The 25341-nt window shown below is 33.6% G+C and overlaps 1 protein-coding gene and 1 long non-coding RNA gene across 2 annotated transcripts; both read left to right on the top strand.

Annotated features, from left to right (window-relative positions):
- Nucleotides 1-2385: 2385 nt before the first annotated feature.
- LOC126055412 (uncharacterized) lies at nucleotides 2386-24859 on the top strand. The gene is made up of 5 exons (XM_064038467.1): nucleotides 2386-2526; nucleotides 21071-21155; nucleotides 21662-21850; nucleotides 24102-24237; nucleotides 24690-24859. Exons 2-5 carry the CDS (start codon nucleotides 21078-21080, stop codon nucleotides 24779-24781), a joined length of 495 nt encoding a protein of 164 aa, XP_063894537.1. The 5' UTR covers nucleotides 2386-2526; nucleotides 21071-21077; the 3' UTR covers nucleotides 24782-24859.
- On the top strand, nucleotides 17840-19392 carry LOC135117978 (uncharacterized). The gene is made up of 2 exons (XR_010277282.1): nucleotides 17840-19025; nucleotides 19191-19392. It is a non-coding gene; the product is annotated as an uncharacterized LOC135117978 (long non-coding RNA).
- Nucleotides 24860-25341: the final 482 nt, after the last annotated feature.

Below are 25341 nucleotides of genomic sequence, written 5' to 3' on the forward strand. Positions count from 1 at the left end.
AGACGTGGATTTGCAGTCATACCCCCACACTCAGAGATATGTAATGATAACTTAAGTCACTCCTTAGCTATGCTCCTTAGTGACAGATTCTTATAGAAATCCTTCACTAAGGAACGGCTTAAGTAACCATTAAATGTCTCTGAGTGTGTCTATTAGCCGCGCTGGAACTACACGCCATATGGCTGGTAGGTTAGTAGGTTGGTAGCTGGAAAAGGCTAGACAGGCTGTAAATAGGCTATGTTGTGTATTCTGCACCCATTCCCTTTTTCCTTAAATTCAATTTTCCCTTATTCATAAAAAACTGAACTCGGACTCCAAATGAAACCCTGTACGTCAGCCGGATGCCTTAAACTAGGACAAATCCAAAAAAATCCGGGCTGCCATAATTTAAAAATAGGTCTGAGTTCCTACAAAAATATGTTTCGACCGATAAGGGGTTATCTATATGTTTACTGTGTTCAGTTTGAGCATTAGAATTTTGTCAAAATCAACCTTAATGATCATGTGTTATGGTGCTTAGTTAGTTGTCGCTGTAGGTATATAATTTCGTGAAGTAGAGGTCATATGTTGGGTAATATTATGTCATGCAGTCTGTTATAATTAGGTACCTACATATAAGTCGTTATCTTAGCTAATCTTTCATAGTTACAGCAGTTCTCCAGTTTTAGAGATATGACCTACGTTTTGTTATATATTAATTAACTGAGGAGTACAAAGAAGTCCCCGTTTCAGAAGTTTTGCAATAAAAGTACTTTCCACTTACCCAATGTAATTTAATGGATAAGTAAATAATATCACAATGCTCAGTAATAATATGATAGTTACAGATTCGACCTACATTCACTCAAATAATTTTCGGGGAAATACCTATTGACGGTTATCTTATCTAATTTGGATGATTCAATCAAGGATTCTAACATGAAACCTAGATATTTGAAGTGGGTAACCTCACCATATTTTTTTCAGATAATAATATACTTGAGGCTCTCGTTGGGCGGCTGGATCAAGGGACTGATTCAGAAGGCAGTACTCCTTGATACGGCACGTATTGTGAGGAGGTTTCTGTCTCTGGGACCCTAACCACCGGTACCTTGGACCCTGTGCCCGATATCGGTGGCAACCTATTTTTTATATTTTTAAATGTTTTTTATTTTTATATTTAATGTTTAAAAATGTAAATTATATGTTTAAAAATAAATAAATGACTAGTAAATACTTAATTAATTCGATAATCATAGCACGGCATCGACGTTTTCCAAATACCGTAAAATACTGTTATTATGAAATAACTTATGTGACAAAACCGAGGTTTTCAGGAGAGCAAAAAAATAAAACATGTACATTATATTATACAATAGGTAAATAGGTAGTAACAGAGACACAATTATGCAACGCTATTTTAAATTACTAAAAACGTTCTCACTAATTTTGGACTGAAAGGTGACCCCAATTTATTTAGGGAAACGAGATAATTACTGAAATAGATACTATGGCTAAATATCATAAAGGTAAAAAGTATGTTTGTTTGTTAGCTTACTAAGCCCCCAGAAGTACTTGTCAGATTTGAAAAAAACTTTCAGCGTTAGATAGCCCATTTATTGAAGAAGGCTATAGCCTCCTTTTTATCCATGTTCTTGCAGAAGCTACTACGAGATGCGACTGAAACCGCTGGCAGAAGCTAGTAGTATTACAGAAACCAAAAACCATGTTTTCTTCCCGTTGAATGTCAATGACATTTTGGTGCACATGTGTAGATCTTACATTAATAAGTTCGTCCACAATGGTTTGACTTGCATGCTGATAAACACTATGTCACCTTGATATTGTAGAATGTTGACAAACAGAGAGTGAAAAAAAACTTGCTTTTGAATGCATTTTTTTCGCCCCGCATTAAGTAATTCGTATGTAAGACGTGTTAGTTAATTAAGTGAAAAAATATATAAAAACAGTTTAGGTACCTTGGTATGTTCTTTTTGCAAAATGTTAATTGTAAGGACTGAAAAATAACAATTAAAAGTTCACAGAAATGTGGAAAATGATTAGAAGAAAACTAACTGAACAGTTAATTGCCGTAAAGAAACAAAAATAACACTAGAATATTTTTATTACACATTGATATTTTATTACTTTCTGCAGATATCATTACAATATTTTTTTTTTCTTTTATGTAAGTAATTGACAAATAACGTACAGAATTTAATACGCACCCATATTGATTCATATCCTTAGTTTATTCATTGTCAGTCTTAAATTCAATGAAAATACTTTAAAACCTCCATCGTGCTTGAGTTGTAAGCGCAACTCTTTAGTTACATAAAGGCTGTATACGATATCAACAAGTGCCGTCGTTGTTTTTTTCACCGGCTTGTATTGCAAACCCGCTTGGAAGCCGAAACCCGCCAGTCTGAATCGGCAGGGTCCACGGGACAGACGCCAACTAGCGATTATTTTCCAAATAGTTGCATTTTTGTATTTTTACATAAATATAATAATAAGTGACTGTTGATCCAGTTGTCAACTTACAAAGTGAGTACTAGTGTTTTTTTTTTTTCATTTTTTAAACTTTTTTTTTTGTAATTAATATTATTTTCATTTTTTTTCAATGAATTTCAAAAATATAAATATCATAATAGTTATTTTTAATTGTTGAATAAATAGCAGGATTTTATTTTGGCGGGATGTAATGAGAAGCTTAAAGCACGCCTGCCATTTTCTTTTCAGTGGGAAATGGCAGTTACCCGCCATTTTGTGATTGTTTGAAAGAATTTTATAATTTATTTATTTTTATTTTCATGCTCTTGTATCTTTTCGGATAATCTTTCAAAACATGAACGGTCATAGATGTTATTTCAACAGTTATGATTGAAACAAGTAGATTTATAGATACGCAACTTTTGAAGAAACTAGACTCCACACAATTGCTTACAAACTATACAGAAAAATAAAAACAGGTATTTTTATGACTCTACAGCCAATAGAGTAATAAAATAAATGTGAGTAGTGGTTGAAAACCAATTAATTCGGACTAATAAAATTAACTGTCTGCATGTATGAATTTAAATGAAGATTGTTATTAAAATAAATTAAATAAACTGTAGGATTATAGTTAAATGGAAAAATTAAACTGGGAATTATAATACAGATTATCTAGTCTCATTACAGACTGTTCCGTTACCAAAATAATCTGACATAAATCATGTTGTTGAACAGGCGTACTAATAATTTCAGCTGCGGATAAGTAAAACAAGAGATTTTTTCTTTATACATAAAAAATATAAAACTACTGGACCTATTGAATAAAATTTTCTAAACATGATACTAAAGCTTTAGGAGCCCTTATTAAACTTAATTATTGCGGTTTTCCATGACTATGTTTTCCGCCTTTAATAACGATCTGACGTTAATCATAATTTCAACTTCTTTTTATATAAAACATTTCCTCCAAAAGCTGTGATTTATACAAGCGATAAAGTGTTTATTTTTGTTTCACGTGAATTCATTTTCGTACCGCTGCACGTGTTGAGGCACAGTGCGCAGTATCTTGGCAGACTTTAGAAAGAAAACTAAACAAAATTTTTAAATCTGTTAGCGTAGATATTAATAGGATTTTATATTGCCGGTGCGTGCGGATTTAGAATATTTTTTAGAAAAATATGGAAGTTAGAAGTATCTTTATTTTTTTTCCAAAATTTATTTTAAGCTAAGAACTGCGTATATCCTGTATTACTGAGAGTGATGCGGTTAAATTGTTAAAAACAGCGAAGATAATAATGACAATATAGGTACTAAAAGTACGCCAATAGCCAGACATTTTTTACTGAACTTCCCTTGTTTAAATACCCAAAAAAAATCATCCGTTTCCGCATATTTGAGGTACAAATAAAACAATGGTGGTACAAAAAAATCTTTTGTCCAAATAGATGTGGATTTACATTTGTGCGTGGCGTCGTCGCGGCGCCTATGCGAGCCAAGGTCATAGCAAAAAACTGGGAGTGGTAGGCGGGCAATTTTGAGCCGCACCGTGGTACTAAAACATTTTGTTTAGTTGCTATAGCAACTGTTATTTATTTATTCAATTAAGATGCACTAGGAATACATACAATATTATAATCAGTTGTGCATATCATTAAAGGTACAAAGCTTAATATACAACTTATATAACCAGCAACATAAAATATATACTGAAATAATTATTTCTTCTTAACTAAATAAAAGAAACACAAATGAAAGGTCACATGAATTTAATAGAATCTATAAGCTGCATACATAATGTTATTAAAATATTTTATAAAATACTGTCACTAACCAATAAAAAACATAGCAAAAACAATAAATATTTGTTATCAGTCAAGGTTTGTTAACATTATGTGGGCTGATGATCAAATGTGTATACAGACACACCGTCCTATAGGTCATTGTACCTACTAATATGATAATGATACTCGTAGTTAAGATGTCAACTGATTACATGATTATGAAGGAGTCACTAAGCAATTGAGTTGTACCATTTAAGATTATAACTGTTTATTAAACTAACCTAAATATGTATCCACACAAAAACTGAAACATATTTTTTTAGATGACTTGAAAAGGCTTCGAAACATAATTCTTTGAATAACATAAACTTTTGGACTTATATTCTTCTGGTTTCAAAATGACCACGTGAAGAGAAACGTATACCATTGAAATAGTAACCGAAACAGTTTTTTTACGACGTGAAAAGGCTTCGAATTGTGATTCTGGGAATAATAAAAGCTTTTGGACATTTTTTCTTCTTGTGTCGAAATTACCACATGGCGAGACAAACCCAACAAATTCCATTCCAGTGTTATTTTGGGTTAGTTTATTATTGTTTTACTGTCTTGACCATCGTATTGCAGCGTTAATTAGTTTATAGTAGCGGACTCTACCTATCCTCATCATCAGCCTCTTTCTCGTCCCACTGCTGGGTACAGGCCTCCTCTCACACGGAGAAGGATTAAGCGTGAATCACCACGCTTGCTCATTTCAGACATTACAGTCCAGGTTTCCGCGAAATGTTTTCCTTAACCTTTAATCATTCATTGGTGTCTTATCAAAACGATTTGTTTGTTTTCCATTTCATAGACATAGTCCGTATCGGGATATATTTTATGACATTGAAACCCACGAGGCACCTACCATGCCACTAGCATAGTTTGCGCCAATTAACTTTGCACATTTGTAGTTAGTTATTGTTAATATTAACATATCACTAAACTGCGCAGAATCAGTCCTTTCAAAAATATCACGGAAGCATACCGAGGTAGATTAGTTAACTTATAATGGCAGGTATGCATTTATCAGTCTGATCTTTGACAGGTCTTTTGTTCTGGGTAACTCTTTTTTTGCCTGAGTTAGGCAGAAAAAATACCACTGTGCACGGTCTGTTGTTGGAGGATTATGGGAAAAAATTACGTGGTGTACAAAAAGAGGTTTATTTATAGACTGTTATAATATAGGTATAATGCTTGTTGCATTATGACGGGAATCGTAACTTTGGCTATTAAATTCAGAACCAGTGTTTGCTTTGCCTACAAACAACTGACCCGATTTCGATGAATTCAAATATTGGAACAGCTGGATTTTTGGTGTCATGCGACAACTAGGTCATAGGTATCTTACAGCCGTTCCCAAAATTCTATAGGTATATCTGTTGTTTTTCTTTCTAGAGATAGAATGGTGGCATTAGCCCCATAAGAGTTATGTCAATTTCTATTTCTTGTAGGTTCTCTTAACTTACCAAAAACAATATTGGAAACGTCATAGTTTTCAGATAGAAAATATCGTAACAATAATTTGTCTTCATTCATTTCTAGTATAGATAAGTATATATTTACTATTTCATCTTCAGATAACTAGTTGTAAAATAATAAAGTGCTTATAACAAGTGGCATCATGCAAGGTCACCCCATAACTCTGTTTACTCTCCAAGCAATCATGGTTATTTACGAGTTTATTACCCTTAGCAAACATATAGAATTAGTTGATTCATCCCATGGCATACTTATATAAGAGTTGTGTATCTCGAGATACGTAGACGTATTCAGTGTGTCAAATAAAAGGAGTGAATCATTTATTTTCAAACATTAGTTCCTTCTAGGATTTTAATTACACCAAATGACGGCAGTTAACTGACCGATTTTAAAAATTCTTTCACCGTTAGAAAGCTACATTATCACGGGACGCGGGTGAAACCGCGGGAAAACTATAAATGTTGAATAAAGTAATAAGGTTATATGATAATTTTATTTTTCAAATGTTAGTTGTTAAGCTTTTGCTAGGTGGTCGAAATACAGTTTATCAGCAAGCGAGATAAAAAACAATTCAAAAAATTTTAACGCGACGGGATGAACATATCCTGTATTATCAATATTTATATCCTGTATTTAATTAATTGCTAATTTTTTTTAGTTAGTTAAGTCTTCCTATCCTTGTATGCCTGAATTTTCCTTCTGATATTGTCTACATACATTGGTATTCTATTAAGGACATCCTACTAGGTAATTCCTGCTTGAGCGGTTTCACGCTCGTCCCGTGGAATACTCGGCGCATTTGGACAAAAAGTGTAATAGCATAAACCGTCCTCGATGGATGGGCTGTTAAACACTGAAATACTTTTTCAAAATAGTCTAGTATCTAGTTCTGCTATCAGTACGTTCAAACAAACCAATTCTTCAGCTTTATAATATTAGTATAGTATAAAATTAAATGTATATCAGCGTGGCTTGTGTTTAAACACCACCCAAAAAAGTACCTATTTTACTACCAAAAAAATTCTAAACGGTTACCAAAATGGATAAATGGTCACCAAATAACGTTTCCAAAAATATTATTAGATAAAACCATTTATTCGTATTATTGACTACTAAAAAAATATATGGACGCCTTTAAAATACACTTCAGACCAAATATTATATATTGTCACTACTTAGATGTTACCAATTATGTAATACCATGACTCCTAATTTGGTCATTTTTGTTAGACTAAAACCGGCCAAGTGCGAGTCGGACTCGTGCACGAAGGGTTCCGTAAATTACAGTTAAATCAACCTATCTCAAAAACTATAAGAGATACTTTGATCAAACCAAAAATCGTTGAAAGAGTTAATTAGCATGCATCACCTCTATTTTTTTTAGAATTTTATACCCCGTAGTTATAAAAATAGAGGGGGGGGGACATACTTTTTACGACTTTGAGAGCTGATATCTCAAAAACCGTTCACTTTAAGAAAAATGTTTTTTAGAAAACTTTATATCATTTTAAAAGACCTTTCCATTGATACCCCACACGGGTATGTACATCGAAAAAAAAAATTTCATCCCTCAGTTACATGTATGGGGGCCCACCCCAATTCTTTTTACTATTTAGTGTCATATTTTTGTAGCGGTTCATACAACACATATTCCCATCAAATTTCATCACTGTAGTACTTATAGTTTCCGAGTAAATCGGCTGTGACAGACGGACAGACGGACAGACGGACAGACGGACATGACGAAACTATAAGGGTTCCGTTTTTGCCATTTTGGCTACGGAACCCTAAAAAAAGCTAACGATCGCTAGAATATTTCCCAAATACCAATTAATATACTGGGGTTCCCAAACGTACGTCGCTTATTTATTGTTATATGAATTTGTGTGTAACTCAGTACGTTTAAAATGTAAGCACGCAACATGCAGCAAGCATGGCTTCTGTCACGGCTCCGGCGCTGCGGGGCTCCGGCGGTCCCATGCGAGCTTATCGTCGCAGATGGTTTTCACGCTCACCGCAGCTCTCGCAGGCCGCCTCGCCCCTCCGCGCCTACGCGGTTTTGAATTGCACTCTAGGGGTAGGGCAGACAAGACTACGTGGAGTCGGTTTTGCAGCGATTCGTTTTCGTCACTAACTTTGATTTTTGGTTGTAATATTAATCTTTTAGTTGGATAGAATTTGGTGACCATTAATCCATTTTGGGAACCAAAAATAATATTTGTGCGAGATTTGCGATTTTTCTGATGTTATTTTTTTTTTTTTGGATCATAATATTATATACTTTAGTGCCCTTTTAATAAAGTCAATTTATTTTTTTTTGGAGTTGTTTATTTTATTTGGTGCCTCAGCTTAGTCTTAAAAATATTTTTGGTGACCACCTAAATTATACCCTATCAGCGTCCCCCAGTGTGACTGATGACGTCATCATAACGGGATACAATAAACAAATGGTGTTCAGGGACTATACCCGCATACAAGATACACCTACTAATATTGACCCTGGATAGACTGACTATATTGGACGGTCATTCATTTAACAGCGGGGTTCCTGATGACATTATTTTCCTAATATTTCCATGGATAAACTGGCGCCAGAAAACTGTGAAGGTTATTGAGGGATAATCTATACTAAATAATATAAGATATACTAATATTAAAAAGCTGAAGGGTTGGTTTGTTGGAACGCGGTAATATCAGGAACTAATCGACCGATTTGAAAAACTATTTTAGTTTTGAACTTATCAAGGCAGGCTACAGGCTACTTTTACCGTATCCGCGAAGTAGTTCCCGGGTACCGGGTTCTGAACTGTATTATTTAAATATTGATTTGTTACATATTCGTCCAATTACGCAAAAATACGCAGCATTCGCAAAAATACGCAATGATTCCATGACTCATAATATCAACAAAAAACTTCTTAACTTTGTTTATTAGCAATGTTTCGTCTGTCTTTATTTACAATACGCAAACGAAAGTGAATCTCAGACTGCATGCAAACATTTAGGTATACATACCTACATACTTATCTTCTAAGTACAATTTATGTGGATTCTCAGACGGTTAGCCAGAACGTATCTTGCTTTATCAGAACAAAATGCTAAACATTAACTCGAAGTTTTGACTACCAAAAATAATTATACATAGGTTCATCACTACTACTTTTTAAATCATTCATCATCATCATCTCAGCCATAGGACGTAAACTGCTGAACATAGGCCTCCCCCTTTGATCTTCACAGATAGGTACCTGTTGAGATTCACAACCAAATCATTCACATCATAGTTAATTTGACCTATTACTAATATTTTTTGTTGTCTTAAATCTGAAATAAGTGCACTGTGCACGGTACACGTGCGAGAAAAAAGACTGGAGAAAAACATCGCGCTGAAAATAAACTCCCGTATCCAGCACTTCCTGACGTCCGGATAACCTTATAAACCGGTTTGAAGGATAAAATATCGTTGGCATCATGCAGGAGTTTATCTGACATTCGTGTGACCCGGTCACTTTGCCTTGTTTAGGATTAGGAACAGTTTGTCTGTTACTGAAGCATAATTTATTACCATGTATGTTCTACAAATGATAAATTAGGGAGTAGGAAAACTTTAAATTTTAATTTAAGAAAACGTTAAGAAACTTAGAGTTCTGTATCTGCTTAATAATTTGATTTGAACCACTTCACTGCATGCCCATGATGCATGCAAACACAATAGTTAAACAATCGGTGTGTAAAATGGGACTAACTCATGGGACCAGGAAGTTATGAGGTTTTAAATCTGTACATCTAGATATTTGCCAAACACGATATTAGATACCTATCTGGAAGCCGACCCCAACATAGTTTGGGAAAAAGGCTCGGAGGATGATATTAGATACCTATCTACCTGTAGTTTCTAAATACACTTTTCCCACTCTACTCACTAATAGTGGCGCCAAGCCCAGCCAAAAATAAGTAGGAAATTACCAAACGCTAAATAGGTCAAGCTTGATTTTAACGAACTCGTAAAGAAGTCTTTAACAGAGGGCGCGCCATTTCGTCGTGGCGCCGCCATTTTGGACATAGAATATGACGTCACTAGCCATTAGAAGCTTTTACGTTCCGCACATTGATTTAAGATGAAGATTTCTTTGTTGTCGTTTTTAATGCGAGTTTATTAACGTTTGTTCGGCTTTATGATGATAATACGATCATCTTGATAGTTTTAATATTTTATCTTTCAGCGACTAGAAAGAAAATTTTGTTAGGTTGGTTTCACAATAGAGCTTTCATTCTGTCGATGAATCAATCATTGTTTTCCTTTTAAATATTTCCTAAAATTGTACCTAATTTAATTTATAATTAATTTATTTGGAAAAATAACAGGTAAGGTAGTTTAGGCATAGGTAAATTCGTATAGGTGACTAGTTTATAGCTTGCTATATATTGCTGGATAATATAGGTTTTTTTCCATTTTTAGGTTCTCTAACGGTTTCCGTCTATTGTACCTACATAAAAATTTATCAACAGGACTCATCCGGTTGCGCCGGAGTTCATAATTATATTAAGGTCAATAGTTCATGAAAGGGAAACCTAATGTCATCAGCGACATTTTTAACTAAACAAATCATGTAAAAAAGATAATATGTTTCACTTATTTTAAGGCTAATAGTTACCCGTGGATTCGCTTACGAGCTTAGGAAAACTGAAACAGAAGAACTGAATTTCTTTATCATCATTATCGTCATCTCAGCCATAGGACGTCCACTGCTGAACATGGCCTCCCCCTTACATCTCCACAGATACCTGTTGGAGGCGACCTGCATCTAGCGTCCTCCGGCAATCTTTATGAATTTAATAAGAATTAACTCATTTTCACCGTTTAAGCTATTTCCAAGTATATTTAGTCTTATTCGTATGTTTTCTCGTGATTTGTCACGCAGGGGAGGATATATCAGTCTAGAGTTTCATAAAGGACGTAGGCTTTATCCGAATTCTAAAAGCTTCACTTGGGACATATCTATGTAGAACTGTCGAGAAGTAGTACAGGTATATGTTGCGCTTAGAAATATATACTATAAAAATATCTTTTAGGTACATACGTAGGTATATAGGGCTTCATACCTCTACACAAGGTCAGTTTAATCTCCTCGTTTGCATTTCAAGCTTAGTGTGAATATTCTTAGAAGCGTTATCAGTGTTGTGTAGCATCTTGTAACGTATGTAATATTATAATATTAAGTTACTCGAGTATAAGTGCAGTGTAATGGCATTTGCAACGGTTATACTTCGTTGTTATGGCGTAGTTGAATAAACAAGAGAAGATATTTATAGTGCTTGTTACGTTGTAATTATATTTTTTAATTTCACTGCGCCATAGCCTACGTTAAACAGTGGACGGCAAAATATACCTACGTAAAGGACTTTTCACACAAATAAATACTGCGTAAAATAATGATTCAATCGATTAATTTCTTAACTTGATCGTTAATGTTTTTAAAATATATTTTAATTGATTTTTGCTGTTTGAAACTGATGGAGAGTCATAATCAAGATTATTTATCCTTACTGAAGTGCATAGATACTCAAATGAAGTACTTATAGGTAATTTTAAACTGTGCCATTACATATGTTAGCTTAGTGCATTCATAGATTAACAGATAAGAGTACTTAACCGGCTTTTTTATATTTCCTAATTAAATTGCGACCTTTCTGTTTTCCTCAAATATATTATAATCCTAACTGATGTATAGGTATATTTAATTTGATTTTAACGATAAGGAAAATATGCTGGGAATCTAATTAATTAGTATTATATATTTTTTGCTTGTTTGAACTAAAACATTATGTCGCCATTACCCATGTCAAGAGATCTCATAGTACTTAAGTGTTAATAAATGAGTAGTGTTAGATAGCCTATTTAGGCTACTTTTTACCCTAGTTCGTGCAGAGGTTCCCACGGGATGCGGGTGAAGCCGCTGGTAGAAGCTAGAGCGTTACTATAATTACCTGAGTACATTTACATACTAGTGTTTAAAATAATAGTTTTTCAATGAAAATTCACTCTAATAAGGCTTAATTACTTTCCCAAGGTTAGGTTTACACGTTCGTGTAAAACAGTAGGTAGCAGGAAGTGGCGATTTTATATGGATATATATTTCATGTTTCATGTTGAGCAGTAATTTGGGACAAGATTTACACGAATGTCAGTTAGGGGTGGCAGTGACCCCGATAGGCCTCAATGATGTCATGCTGGGGTGCAGGCTTTTGTTTACTGGGATTTGATTATATTTATGCGTACTGTAGCGCAGACATATTTATACACAGAGGGAGGCTTTTGTGAGGTATTTACGCGGGAATGTTATAGGCTGTTCCCCACGGTTACACCCAGGTCCCGGCAGAACTATTTTCCGCAATCCAGGAAACTATTTTCCAGGCTTTCAGGCATCTGTTTGCCAAATTTTATTTTAATCGGATAGGTATGCCGTTTTTTGTATAAACGCCTGACAGACTGACAGAAAGTTTAGAGTGAGAGTTTGTTTCGCATCATAATAAGTATTAATTATGTAAGGATCAACATTATAAATGTTTGACGTCTCTAAGCAAAGCATGCTGTGTTGCAAAACATTTTGATTTGTTATTTATGTCTTCAGCATTTTTGGAAATACATCTGCTTGTGTGTGAAACAGGATAAAGCAGATAAAGCCGATAGTTTTCACTTTCATCTAAGAATAAGTACCTACTCCATTTGAGTAGGCACTTAACTAGAGGTAAACAATCTGAATGGGACTTTTTGCACAAATAGGTTGGTAAATATTTAACAAATACACTTCTTAAAATAATGATTCACAATAAGTGTTTGATATCATTATAATTACATAACTGAGTTTTAGCATATTTATTTTAAGACTGGAAATCGATGGATAGAATAGAATAGATTTAATTAGATATATTAGATCTTCCCGAGATAAGCGCGTTCAAACAAACAAACTTTTCTGCTTTATAATATTAGTATCAATAGATAAAAAAATATATTGCATGTTTGTGCATGATTATAATTGAGCAATTGTGTATTGAATGTCAACAAATACTTATCATGTTTGTATGTTCATGCTAGTATCAGAATCTGTCCTTGACAAACGATTCGTAGCGGAAATAAAGACCTTGTATTTCAGTCATGATTATTATCACATACTCTAAAATTTAATATTTTATAAAAAAAATGTACCTTATAATGGAAAAAAAAACATTGTGTAAAGTGATAAAAATGACAGTTATTTTCAGACTGCCGTAATAGTCAAAGCAGAGCCCAAGTCTACCGACTATAATTTTCACGTTCAGTTTTCAAAGTAAACTTTTGTTTTAAGAAAAACGGATGTTATATATACTTTATATATTATCATTCTGTATATATGTGGAAGCTTGGCATTAGCAATTTTTTTTATACTTTGTTACATAATTGGTGTAATTAGTCTGTAAGCTTTCTTTAAAACAAAATAAATAAATTATATACTTAGTAGTGGTAGGCTCGTCTGCCAAGATAAGTCATGTTTTGTATAGCGCAAAAGCATTTGCACTTTCTATTCCCTCACTCTCTAAGTCTGAAGCACCAATTTACTGTAATTTCAAGTATCTATTTAGAATGATGACACATTTGTTCTTGGAACATTTACATAGTATTTACATACATTTGGGTCACCCAAATATGTTTAGTTTTATTGCAAAAAAGTTGTACAGACGTTTGACATGTGTTTACTCAGTAGCAAATTGCACACACTACTCGTGTTTTGAGATGTCTATGTTTTGTTACGTTGTGATAACGTAAGAAAAACTGCATTAGCTCCTTAGTTTCATATTTTCAGCTATTTTTTTCGTCTAATCTCCTCAAAAAAACGTTTTAACTATACTGTTAACCAAACCATAACCAGCCGTCAAATTGCCCCCCAATGGTCAAATCGCCGATGTCAGCTGAAAATAGTTCGGTTGTCATTATAATTAAATGGTGCAACTTTTTTTTTAGATGATTGGGCGAAAAAAATAGCTGAAAATATGGTATTTAATCGTAAAACTTTACTCTAAACAGTAGTTCTTCTAGTCATCTTCGAACTAAGACATTATCCAATGAATTCCTACTTTATGGCCACCCTAGTCTAGTGTAATAAGTGTCCACAACATTGTTCGTATTACTACATATTACTAACACATCTTGGCACAGGCGATGTAAATGTACCCAAGCGATAGTTGTCGCTAGATATATTGCAGAGCTTCTTCCTAGAAAATATTATATTTATTACTGTATTCCCAACGTCTTAGACGGCTATTTTAAAACTAGATTTTTATATAAATAAGTTGGTCGTGTCAGTTCCGAAGCTTCGCTAGACTGAAAATTGCATAAAATGACTCATGACGTTTGATTTTATCTCTGGGCAAATAAAGGTGGCAATTATAAAGTTCAGTAGTACTTGAAGATAACGTAATCTATGAATCGGGAGGTGTGTTCTGTTGTAATTCCACTACATAGGTATATCGATTTATTATTATGTCTAGCCGATTGTCGGACACGGCGACTATTCTCACATAAGGAGATCAGCCAGCTGCGTAGGATATATGACAGTGCATAAGCATTTTGGCATGATTTAATAGGTAGGCTACCTATGGATATGGGTTGACGCAAATATGTTTATTTTAATTCCACAAATTATAACAAACCTATTATATTGTTATTTCCATGCAATCATAGGCAAACATAAGATTCATATTTTACCTTGTTTATTTCTGATTAGGTTAATTAATATATACCGTTGTGCCTGTTTTAGTTTAATAAACAACCTAATTGGTTAAAATCAGGTATTTAATCATCAGACAATAGATCGGTTTTTCCTATATGTTGGTCTGGTTGCTATATCTATATGTTGGTGGTCGACTCATTAATTTTTAATTGGCATACTTTGACGTTGTGGGTGTTACAAGTGGTAGCTAAGTTTATTGTTACAGTTACTGATGTTGAGGTAATTAAAGTTAACTAATTAGTTAGCTAGTTTCTGCAAAGGAATATTAATCAGGCTTCACCCTTAAGGTTTTTTAAATATGAAGTTTCATGCCCCTTTCGCTGAAAACTATTTATTTTTGAACCACGGTAATATTTTTTTAATATAAAAGAGGGAAAGTCTTTTTTTTATTGGGTATCTACTTGTTCATAGCAATATGTCAGAACCATAAAAATGTTGGTGCTTCGTATGTTTTTTTGCTAGCACATTTTTATACTGTATATTGGCTAAATCTGGCACGTAATTTATTCAATTAAATAAATAATAGGTACAAACTTTATTTACAAACTTAATATAACTTTCTATTACTTAAAGTCAACAAACTATAATAAAAAGAATAAAGCAAATAATAAAATAAATAACTGAATATCCAGGCGTCGAAGTACTCCTCCGCATTGCTGTCCTCCGGAAAAGTCTGTTATATTTTTAATTTCTGAATCATAACGCGAGTGCGTCAAAATTATTAAAATACTATTTTTATTGGATACATTCTTAGAGCATTTTCTCAAATGCGTACTGACATTTCTTGTGTAACGACTTTTCATGCGGAGAAAATATGTCAGTACCTACTTAATGGTTGAATACTTAACTAAAATGTACATTGAACAACACAATTGTCCCAAATGGCCAGTTCATTTAAAAAGTGATGATGCCCATTAAAGAATCAGTCAGTGAATACCGCTTTCATTAATCTATCCAAGGACTGGGACACGGGTAATTAATCCGCTTAATTCGTTCAGTATCGCACGCCCCTATATGACATCACCTACTAACTTGGTCAACACATAAGTGTGAATAGTAGCACATTTTGCCACGACAACTGTTTGACAACACTATTTAGTAGCCAAAAAGTTAACTTTGAACTTGCTAATTATTTCAAACTCTCCTAAGTACTGTTTGAATAATAAAATCCAGTTCTTAAAAAAAAAAAATAAGGCGAAGTTAATAAAAAGCTATAGTTAAGGCTGAGTAGCGCATTCAAGAACGATTAAAAGAAGATTAACTTGTATGTTTTGTAAACATTATTTTGTTTAAAATTATTGATACAAAATTAATCTTCAAATGTACCTACAGAATAACTACGATAAACAATCTTTGTCTCTGTTCTTAGACCTGAAAACTTTAGGAACGCTATAGAGTTTTAACTATTTATCACAGAAACAATAATGAACAACAATGCAACTGTTCAGGATTTAAATACAATGTCACTATTAAGTTTCTTAGAGGCACTAACCGCCATGAAATGTAGATAACTATTATATTTTAATGGTCCATTAGCTTTTCATTGGCATTTGTGTTCACATAATATCGTTGCTTCATTCGTACCATAAAAGCCAGATGTTATAAGTACTAAATAGGCTATGTTAGTACCATCACATTGTTTCAAGGATGCACACTTCCCAGTATGGTTGCTCGTGCAGTTAAAGTATAAAGACTTATTCTAACTTGCCGCCTTCTTTTTAGTATGGCAAAACATCAAATAATTCCTCCTGTCATGAAGTTAGAATTTTGCAGACTAAAGCTCAGACGTGATCCATGTTCTTCGCTTTATGCTTACACAAACAGTGACATAATTATCTATTCTGCAGACTCTATGTAACTAGCTTTTAAAGAACAAAAAAAAACAGTCAGTTTGTCAGTTTATCCGAAAGTAGATATTATCTGGTGCCTTCAAACTGGCGCCGCATCAATTCAGCGCCCCGGGTGACCACTGCTTATGTCAGTCAAAGGCAATCAAAAAGTGAATAGTAATTGTAAAACGTGATTAACTAAAAGTTAAACGTGCCACTGTTCTATCAAAATGACCTTAACCTCAAGTGTATCATTTATTTTCGGAGAAACGTGATTCAAATTGATAAACCGCGTTTATCTTTTCAAACGGAGAATAAAAAATGCGTTAATGATGAATTCACGAGACTATTCCAAAAGGTTTTTTTAGCAAGTTTTGATAGCTTTTATTTTAGTAAAATTTCTGTAAAACTGCGTTGCTCTAGATAAAATCAGAAACAGATGTTTTTAGTCAGTCGATCCTCGCGTGTTTTCAGGAATGCTGAATCTTCATTATTTATAGCGAGCGAGCTGGTACAATAAATAAATCTTGGTTGAAAGAGTTTCCGCGCCCACCTTGTGGCCGTTGTAAGGGCTTGGCCATACAAAAACTGTTACTAACTGGAGATTTTTATCGTTTGATATAATATGGAGCGAATGGCAACATTCAACCTCTAATAAAATTACTTTTTTAAAGAGTTTTAAATTAACAACTCAGAAATGACCGGATTCATGCGGAAGGTATTCAACAATTTGTATTGCGATTAAGATAATGAACTGTAAGTAGTTATCAGAGCTAAATACTCGTAGGTACACCACCAATCCTAAGGAAAACTGAATTTCGTTATACCTAATTATATATATTTTTAAACTCTTTATCCTGTAGGTAAATGATAATATTTGTCACTATTTAACCACAACATCCGTTATAGAACAACTTATCGGTTCCATTTTTGCTATCAACATTACGAAATAGAGTGAATCATAAAATCCCATTTTATTTCAACGGGCGCTTTGTTGGAGTTTAGCCAATTTTTTATCTAAACACGGATCATCGCACTCGAGAACAGAGTTTTAGTGAATCTCTAAAGAATATCAAAACATTGATTTGAACCAAACTTTGTTGAAACTAAGAAAATTCTCTTGTACTTTTCACTTTCAATAAGTGACTCAGTTTTGGCGAGAGTGCCAGTGCCAGATAGGAAGCACGTTTTTGCAAAAAATTAACAGAAGGAGGCATCTATTTTTTTTTTTTTGCTGAGATTCTCTTTAAGCAATCTTGTGGGAGTTTATATTACGCCATTTTAATTTGACTTTACCAAAAAGTCCGAATGTAAATTGCACGTCGTCAATTTTGTCGTCCATATACAATTAAAAGAACCACGCCTAAAAAAACAAACACTCACATACCTACATATTTTTACAATAGATAATAATTACCGAGAATCATATAAACTTAATTAATTAACATACTTACTTACATTACATAAAATAAGTCATTATAAGACTTAGGTACAATTGCCGCCGCTCTGAAGAACCGGATTGTTGCTTACCAAAAATTTTGCTATTAAAATAAGAAAAGTGATGAATATTTAGCAACATTTATTTAACTTATGAATTAGTTAGTATAATTCAAAGTCGGATGAGATCATCCAGTGAGACGAACACTAAACTTTTGACATTGACGATTTGATAAATAGCCAAACCGCTTATACCTATTGCAACCTATTTTAAGCATAGTTACTTATTCTCATAAGAATACGCTAATTCTTGTCTTGAGATGCATCCGTAATTCTAAATGCTGCGGGATAGTTCGAAAGAGTTACCGCGGCCTTGGTACATATAGGGCTTGAGAAGGAACATGATGAGTTTAGTCAGTACGAGTCTGACACTCCCTCACGCTACAACAGCAGAATGGAGGCATTTTAATGATTTCCCTCATAACAAAAAAAAAACGGATATGTCCATATGTACTGAATATGATAATTTGGTCAGGTCACGAGTTTGATAGTGGTCACGTTTTTAGTATTACGAATGTTTATTTTGAATACTGCTACTGGCCTTTATTATTGACCTAGATTAGATTAGAATTTCAGAAGCTGTGACAGACGTAAATTAAAGATAGCTCGAAATAATCTGGACAGTCTGACGTTGGTTTATCGACAATTCGCTGTTTATATTCGAAGTTAGGGTCGTAATGTAGTCTTATTCCCTCTTATTATAAAACGCGGTATCAAATAAGTATCGGCTTTTGTACTACCTTTAATCCACCTTTAAGTACGACCTTGAAAAAACGTTATTACAAAACGCAGTTTATCGCAAGTCCTATTACTATCTGTAGTACAAAAGATAAACCATCGAGCCCCCTAGTTTAACTGCAGTACTTAGTCGACAAACGTCAAATTCCGACATTATTTACTTTTGAGGTTATTTGTTCTGTGATGAAAAAAACGAAAGTGGATATAAATATGTGTGATTTGGAATACTTGGATGTATTAGAATACTATTGAGAGTGTCCGGGGACCCAACAGAATGCGTCATCGACAAAATCTCTTCAAATTACCTGACGACAATTTTCGATATAAATATCGATTTACGTTTTTCGAAATAATAGTCAATTGAATGCATGATGATAATCCAGGATGATCCTATGATGCTCAACTGGGCTCGCCATAAAGTAAGTAGCCTTTACAGTGCAAGTAGGTTGCCAAAACATCCTAATTAATTGTATAAGAGTCAAAGTTTTTATTATGGATGTTTGTTTATGTTCCACGCATAAACAGATTTTGATGAAACTCCGAAAATATATCAGATTATCATGCAGTCTACTGTTTATTTACAGATTCAAGACTATTTTGGCGTTTTGCACGCCGTATCTCTGCCAGTAATATGCAATGTTTGTAAAAGACTGGAAGCTTGCTAAAATGTACAAAAATGCCTAGATGAGAAAGGGAACAAGATTGTGTGATGAAGAACAGTGTCCAACATGTATCAGTGCATTTGACTGTATAAATAGACATCGGAATAAAATATAATTTTCTACTTATATGTTGTTTCAAATGTTTCATTTTCTTTTGGTCATTTAATGCACACGATATTCTGTGTGTAAGTTATTGTGCCCTTAATTTTGAAGAGGTTCTAATTAGATGCACAACGTCTTATTTAATCATTTAAATCGGGATGAAAATAATCCAAATTATTTCTAACCTAAAAACAAAACAAAACTCGGATACGCGCGCTGACGTTCCGTTATACGCGCAAACTCGATAGTTGTTTAAAAGAGAATAATTGGATCATGTATATCGTTAAAAGATACTAGAAATATAAAATTACCTTTAAATAATAAAAAGTAATATTTTCAACTGCAGACATATTTTTTTTATTATCATAGTTACTTATTTTTCATCAAAATAGACTTAACAAAATAATGTAAAAAGGGACGGCGCATAGAATTCGGAACGATTGAACGAATGATTTAAATATTTGTTGCTTATAATCTGTGGATATTATTTGAACCATAGACAAATCGAAGTACTAAACAGTCTTCTCTTAGTCTACGTTTTGTAATAAGGATGTAAAGACTATCGTAAGTACCGTAACAAACCAAGACGTCTTCAGTCGGGTTTAAACCACTACTTGCGGCAGTTTTTATAATAAGAGGGATTTGGTCTGCACACCCCAGATTTTGATAAAGTGGTTAATTCGATTTCCTAAATGCACTCGTTTTTTTTTTTTATTTTTAGGCATAAGTATACCATAAAAGTCAAGCTTATGGTCCCACAAAAATTAACTTTTATTTCTATTATCAGCATAACCCAGCCTGACTGGTTGACTGGTATTTATACCTACAAAAACACGCATTTTATAGAGTAGCTAATCTCACAGATGTTCCGTACGTTATTGCCTACATTCCTAGTGGCTATATCTATAAATAGACATAGCCTCACCACTCAGGAATCGGGGCTTCCCATGGGAGAAGCAATGGGGCCATGATACTTTAAAAGACGGGCTTAGTAACATGTCGGCCTAATTTTTTAATACGTTTTATTATGTCCGTGATAAATGGTGACATATAGTTCGTTACTCTTAGTAATATTACCTACATATAAAAAGTTGTGCTGAATTTATATGCTAATTGATATAAATGAAACATAAGTATTCATGTAGTTAGATTTCATGAAGCACGCATTGTAGCTATTAGCTATATGTTTCATTAACATGCTACAGTTTTATGATTAATTGGTTTAGTTTAATAATTTTGTTTGGGTCGCAAATATTTATGAGATAACACAGACACTAATTTTAACTTCTTAATTGTGACTGTCAGTTCGTTTATGTGTACTAATAGACAATTAGTACCAAAGCAGTAAAATGAACATAAACATACAAAACGAATGAAATGATAAACCTTAAGCTAAAATAAGCATAATAACCTAAGCCTAATCTTATAAAATATCCTGAAAAAATACAGTGATAATAATTACTCAACTTGGGTAATTTTTCTTCGACTATTATGCGAAATTATTAAGCCATAATTTTTTATCTGAAAAACGTAAGAAAACCCGTCCTCTTCTTTTTTGGATAGTCCGTAAAAGAGTTGGTAATATTTGACTTTGTCTATACCTCTATTCGTTACCTATATGTATTTGGACAAAATCTATATAGTTACGTACGTTACGATGTCAAAATTATTTATTAATCAAATTTATCTTTTTGTTACAGCTAAAAAATGGCGTTGGAATTCAATAAGTGTTGCTTCTGCATAGAGCTGAGAACGGGATGTCTGATCATCGGTTACCTGAACCTGGTAAGTTCCTAAACCAAGAACTTGCAATCATATTATCAGATGTCAAAATAGAATAAACTAATGATTTATTATTAACCCAACTTAAATAGTCGTTATTGTACAAGATACATGGACCAAAAGTAATTTTATTCTTCCAATACAACAATATTTGAAGCAGAGATTTGACTGAACCCTATTTTTATTTCCTTCGCTATCAAATTACACTATCAATCTAAGATTTGCTTAAGAGTAACTATTGTTCGATTAAGCCCGCCTTTATACATCATTTTTTCCAAAATATGTATGTCAAAGAGTATCTTAGGGCAATAAAGTATAAATAACTATATGTTTCCAGTGGTTTCAACTGCGTTGTTGACCAAATATTTTTTATGTTACTCGTGGAAAGTTGATCTTCTCAACAATGAAAGATTTTTTACCCCCGAGGTTTTCCAAACAAACAAAAAAATCCTCTTTGTTATAGTAAAGATGGCTAGATGAATAAACCTCAAATAATTTTCCACTTTCAGATCGGCAACATCGTAATGATCTTGCTGTCGATCCTGGGTCTGGCAGCCGCAGGCGTGGTGACGGCGCAAGGCAAGGATGAGGATGTGCAGGCAGTGGGAGCCGTCATGTTCGCCGTCGTTGCGATCATGCTCGTCTTCCTCATACTGTTCCTCGCGTTCACTATAGTGCTACTGGTCGGATTGCATCAGGTAAGCAGCGTATAGCACCAAGTGGGATGTTAAATGCTCTGGGTTGGGCTGCGGCTCCCAACTTAAAAATATTCTGCTCTCATAAGACGTACTTATGTCTATTGCATAGTGTATGGAAAAATACCCTAGCTTGGGGAGGCCTTTGTTCAGAAGGGATCTTTTTTTAATTTTGTAGGAACATGTCTTATTGTCTTATTGCCCTCATTTAAGGTCTGTGTGTATGTCAATTGTAAACGGAACACAAATCCAGAATACGGGGTATTGCCTACTTTATTTTTTGTAGGTAAAACGTCTATTTAACTACCAGTCAAAAACATGCATGCCCGATCATTGAATATTAGATCCCATACCATTCTGAAACATTTTGTGTATTTTTTTCCTTGAAACTTTCCTAGTATCGTTGATTTTTAACCCCCGACGCAAAAACGACGGGGTGTTATAAGTTTGACGTGTCTGTGTGTGTGTGTGTGTGTGTGTGTATGTGGCATCGTAGCTCCCAAACGGATGATCCGATTGTAATGCGGTTTTTTTTGTTTAAAAGGTATGTTAGTCGGGAGTGTTCTTAGCTATGTTTGGTGGAAATCGGTTCAGGTCTTCAAGGTCATCAGCTCGTTTGATAGATGTGATAGGAATGTTACACGCTCAGTTTACTTGCAAGTATATGTGGGATCTGAAATTTGAAACACTAATGTCTTCTGGAACCACTGAGCTGGTCTGCTATTAGGGCACGAAGGTAGGAGACGTAACCCTGAACTGCCTTTTAGTAAACCCATCGAGTTTGGGCTCGTTGAATTTGTCTTGACGAGTTCTCTTCATGTTTCTGATTGACGAGAAACTGATGCTGGAAATGGGATGTGGCGGATGAAACCCTGGAATGCCGGAATGAAACGGATAAACCGATTTACAATTTTGCTGACAATCTAGAATATCCAAAGGTTAATCTTTATTGTTTCTCAATCTGTGCAATTCTCCCAGAGCCAGTTTGTCATGAGGATTATTAAACAGCTTCCTTTGGCCGAGATCGCATATAGCGACCCCATCTTAAGATAAAATAAATTAAATGAAAGAAGGAAAAATTAAGGAGCTCCTTTAAAAAGCATGAAATAAAATTAAATTATAAATTTAAAAAAACCCCCGACCCAAAAAAAGTACGCAATAATTATGACAAAAGGTTAAAAACGCTTAACCCTATAAAAAGCAAAAAATAACTTTTAACACTACGTAAACTAAATTTTGACGTGTCGGGGGACCGCTTTTTACCTTCATAAATACTTACATAAATCTAATGATACCTACCTAATCACAACATTCGTTTTTAAAAAAAACACGTATCTAAAGTAATGAATTAGAGCGGTCCCCCGACACGACAAAATTTAGTTTACGTAGTGTTAAAAGTTATTTTTTGCTTTTTATAGGGTTAAGCGTTTTTAACCTTTTGTCATAATTATTGCGTACTTTTTTTGGGTCGGGGGTTTTTTTAAATTTATAATTTAATTTTTCGTTCCTTATTTTTATCATGGGATATAAATCAGCATTTTCCTTATAAATCTCAATCAACACAAGTGTTGTTGTGTTTTGTTCTTTTAAAGTCTCATAACAGAGGAATGCGAATGTCCTGTCAGTACAGATAAGGGTATTGTAGTAAGTAAACTAAACATCAGCGTGGGTTTTAGGTAGGACCCAGAACGGTTCCCTGTACTTCCCCGTAACAACTGACTCACAGTAAACACTATAAATACATCAATTGAACGATACTGTAACTCTTGAGCTCATAAAATATTTAACGGTTAAAAAGTTTGTCAGCACTCGGTATGTGGCCCAAGTGGGCAGTGAGTGCTTTCAATTATATTGCTTACAATTAATTGGAACAATTACAGAATGTTTCCACTCAAATATCTCAATTGAAGTTTGGGACTTTCAGCTGAGCAGTTTTGGTAACCAATTTTTAAAAAAAGCAAAAGTTATTTTAAACCAGAACAGATTTTGATGAAACCTGGTAGTAGTATAGCTTATAGGTACATACAATATCATACAAATATCCTTTTTTTCACCGGTTCTAATTTCCTTCTCGGTGACTCGATGGCAATCAGTCTTGAATTTTAAAGACCCAGTATTTCTCTCTTCTCTGCCCATCAGGGACCATAATTGTGACAATCGTTTAAATACTTTTCCACCTAATGAACCAACATTATGGAATTCAATAAACGATATGATATTATATGAAGTTCTAATGAGAATGTATTTGTTCCAGTATAAACGAGGACACATAAAGGCCTACCTGATCTACGCTCTGATCTTCATTGTGCTGTACATCATCATGTTCTTCGCGAGCTTCGCGTCTGAGCACATCGTCGCCGGCAACATCGTCAGAGATCTCATCTCTATCTGTAAGTATTTTGTTATTTTATCGTTGGATTTCTATAACCTATCTAACCGTATTGCTCTATATAAGCAAGCTATAATTTGGTCATAATATGATTTTCAATACAGATTTTGAAGGAAACTAGGTACTTAGATTTATATTTTTAGAAAACCACTTGGCTAATTTGAAGGAGTGTTATAAATTCGATGTCAGTTTTACGGATGTTTTGTAGGATACAAATTATAAAAATATATACATGAAATAGGATTAAAAAAACAATATAATAATAATTCTAACAACTGCAAAATAAAACAAGAATACTCATAGCAAAACCTCTTAAAGACAACTCGAAACGCTTACTTCTTTTTTTGATTTTCTGTTTTTACCAAAACATCAACCATTTATTACCTTCACAGTTCTTCAATATTATTACTAAAATAAACAATGTTATATTAATTGTTTAATTATTATTTCCAGTGTTGAGCATTTACTTCTTGCTGGTGATCAGAAGCTACTACCTGAAGATGGACGACCCTGCCAACAAGCCCGCGGTCTACAACACGGCTTAAGTTACCTAATTGTAATTAAATATCTATGATATTGATTAAACAATTAATTATCAGACGCGTAGCATTTATGTTTTAATTTTGAAAAAAATATAATGATTTTTTTGCAATTTTTTTATAAAATTTTCATTCATTATTGTGTTTAAAAAATTGATTTTGTGAATCTATTTTTTTTCTTTTACTACTTAAAACTATTAAAATTCTGCAGGTATGCGCTGTTAATTAAATGTTTGCTAATTAAGAATATTTTTAAATGTTGTCATACGTCGTGGTGAGTTTAATTGCTTCGAATCAATCACTTGACTAGCATCAATGTTTGAATCAATCGTTTTGCCGTCTATGCTTATTTCTATAATACTGTGCATGACAAAAGTGTTGATGTAAAAACATTGTTATTACATTTTAGTCGTTTAAGTTTTTTCTTGTACGTTTAGTTTTAAGATTTGAGTCTTTTTTTTAAGTTTTCAGTTGCAGTTACGTTTTTATCAATGCAAACAGATACAATTTTATGAACCTTTTTACCTTATTAATTGAAACAGATATTGTTTATAATAATTTGTTCG

This window comes from Helicoverpa armigera, chromosome 16, assembly GCF_030705265.1.
Source record: "Helicoverpa armigera isolate CAAS_96S chromosome 16, ASM3070526v1, whole genome shotgun sequence".
Classification (NCBI taxonomy): Eukaryota; Metazoa; Arthropoda; class Insecta; order Lepidoptera; family Noctuidae; genus Helicoverpa; species Helicoverpa armigera.

Bases quoted from the DNA above. Each gene is read 5' to 3' on its own strand.
- LOC126055412 (XM_064038467.1), top strand. From the start codon at position 21,078: ATGGCGTTGGAATTCAATAAGTGTTGCTTCTGCATAGAGCTGAGAACG. The intron at 21,851-24,101 runs GTAAGCAGCGTA...TATTTGTTCCAG, and splicing joins TACTGGTCGGATTGCATCAG to TATAAACGAGGACACATAAA. The intron at 24,238-24,689 runs GTAAGTATTTTG...TATTATTTCCAG, and splicing joins CAGAGATCTCATCTCTATCT to TGTTGAGCATTTACTTCTTG.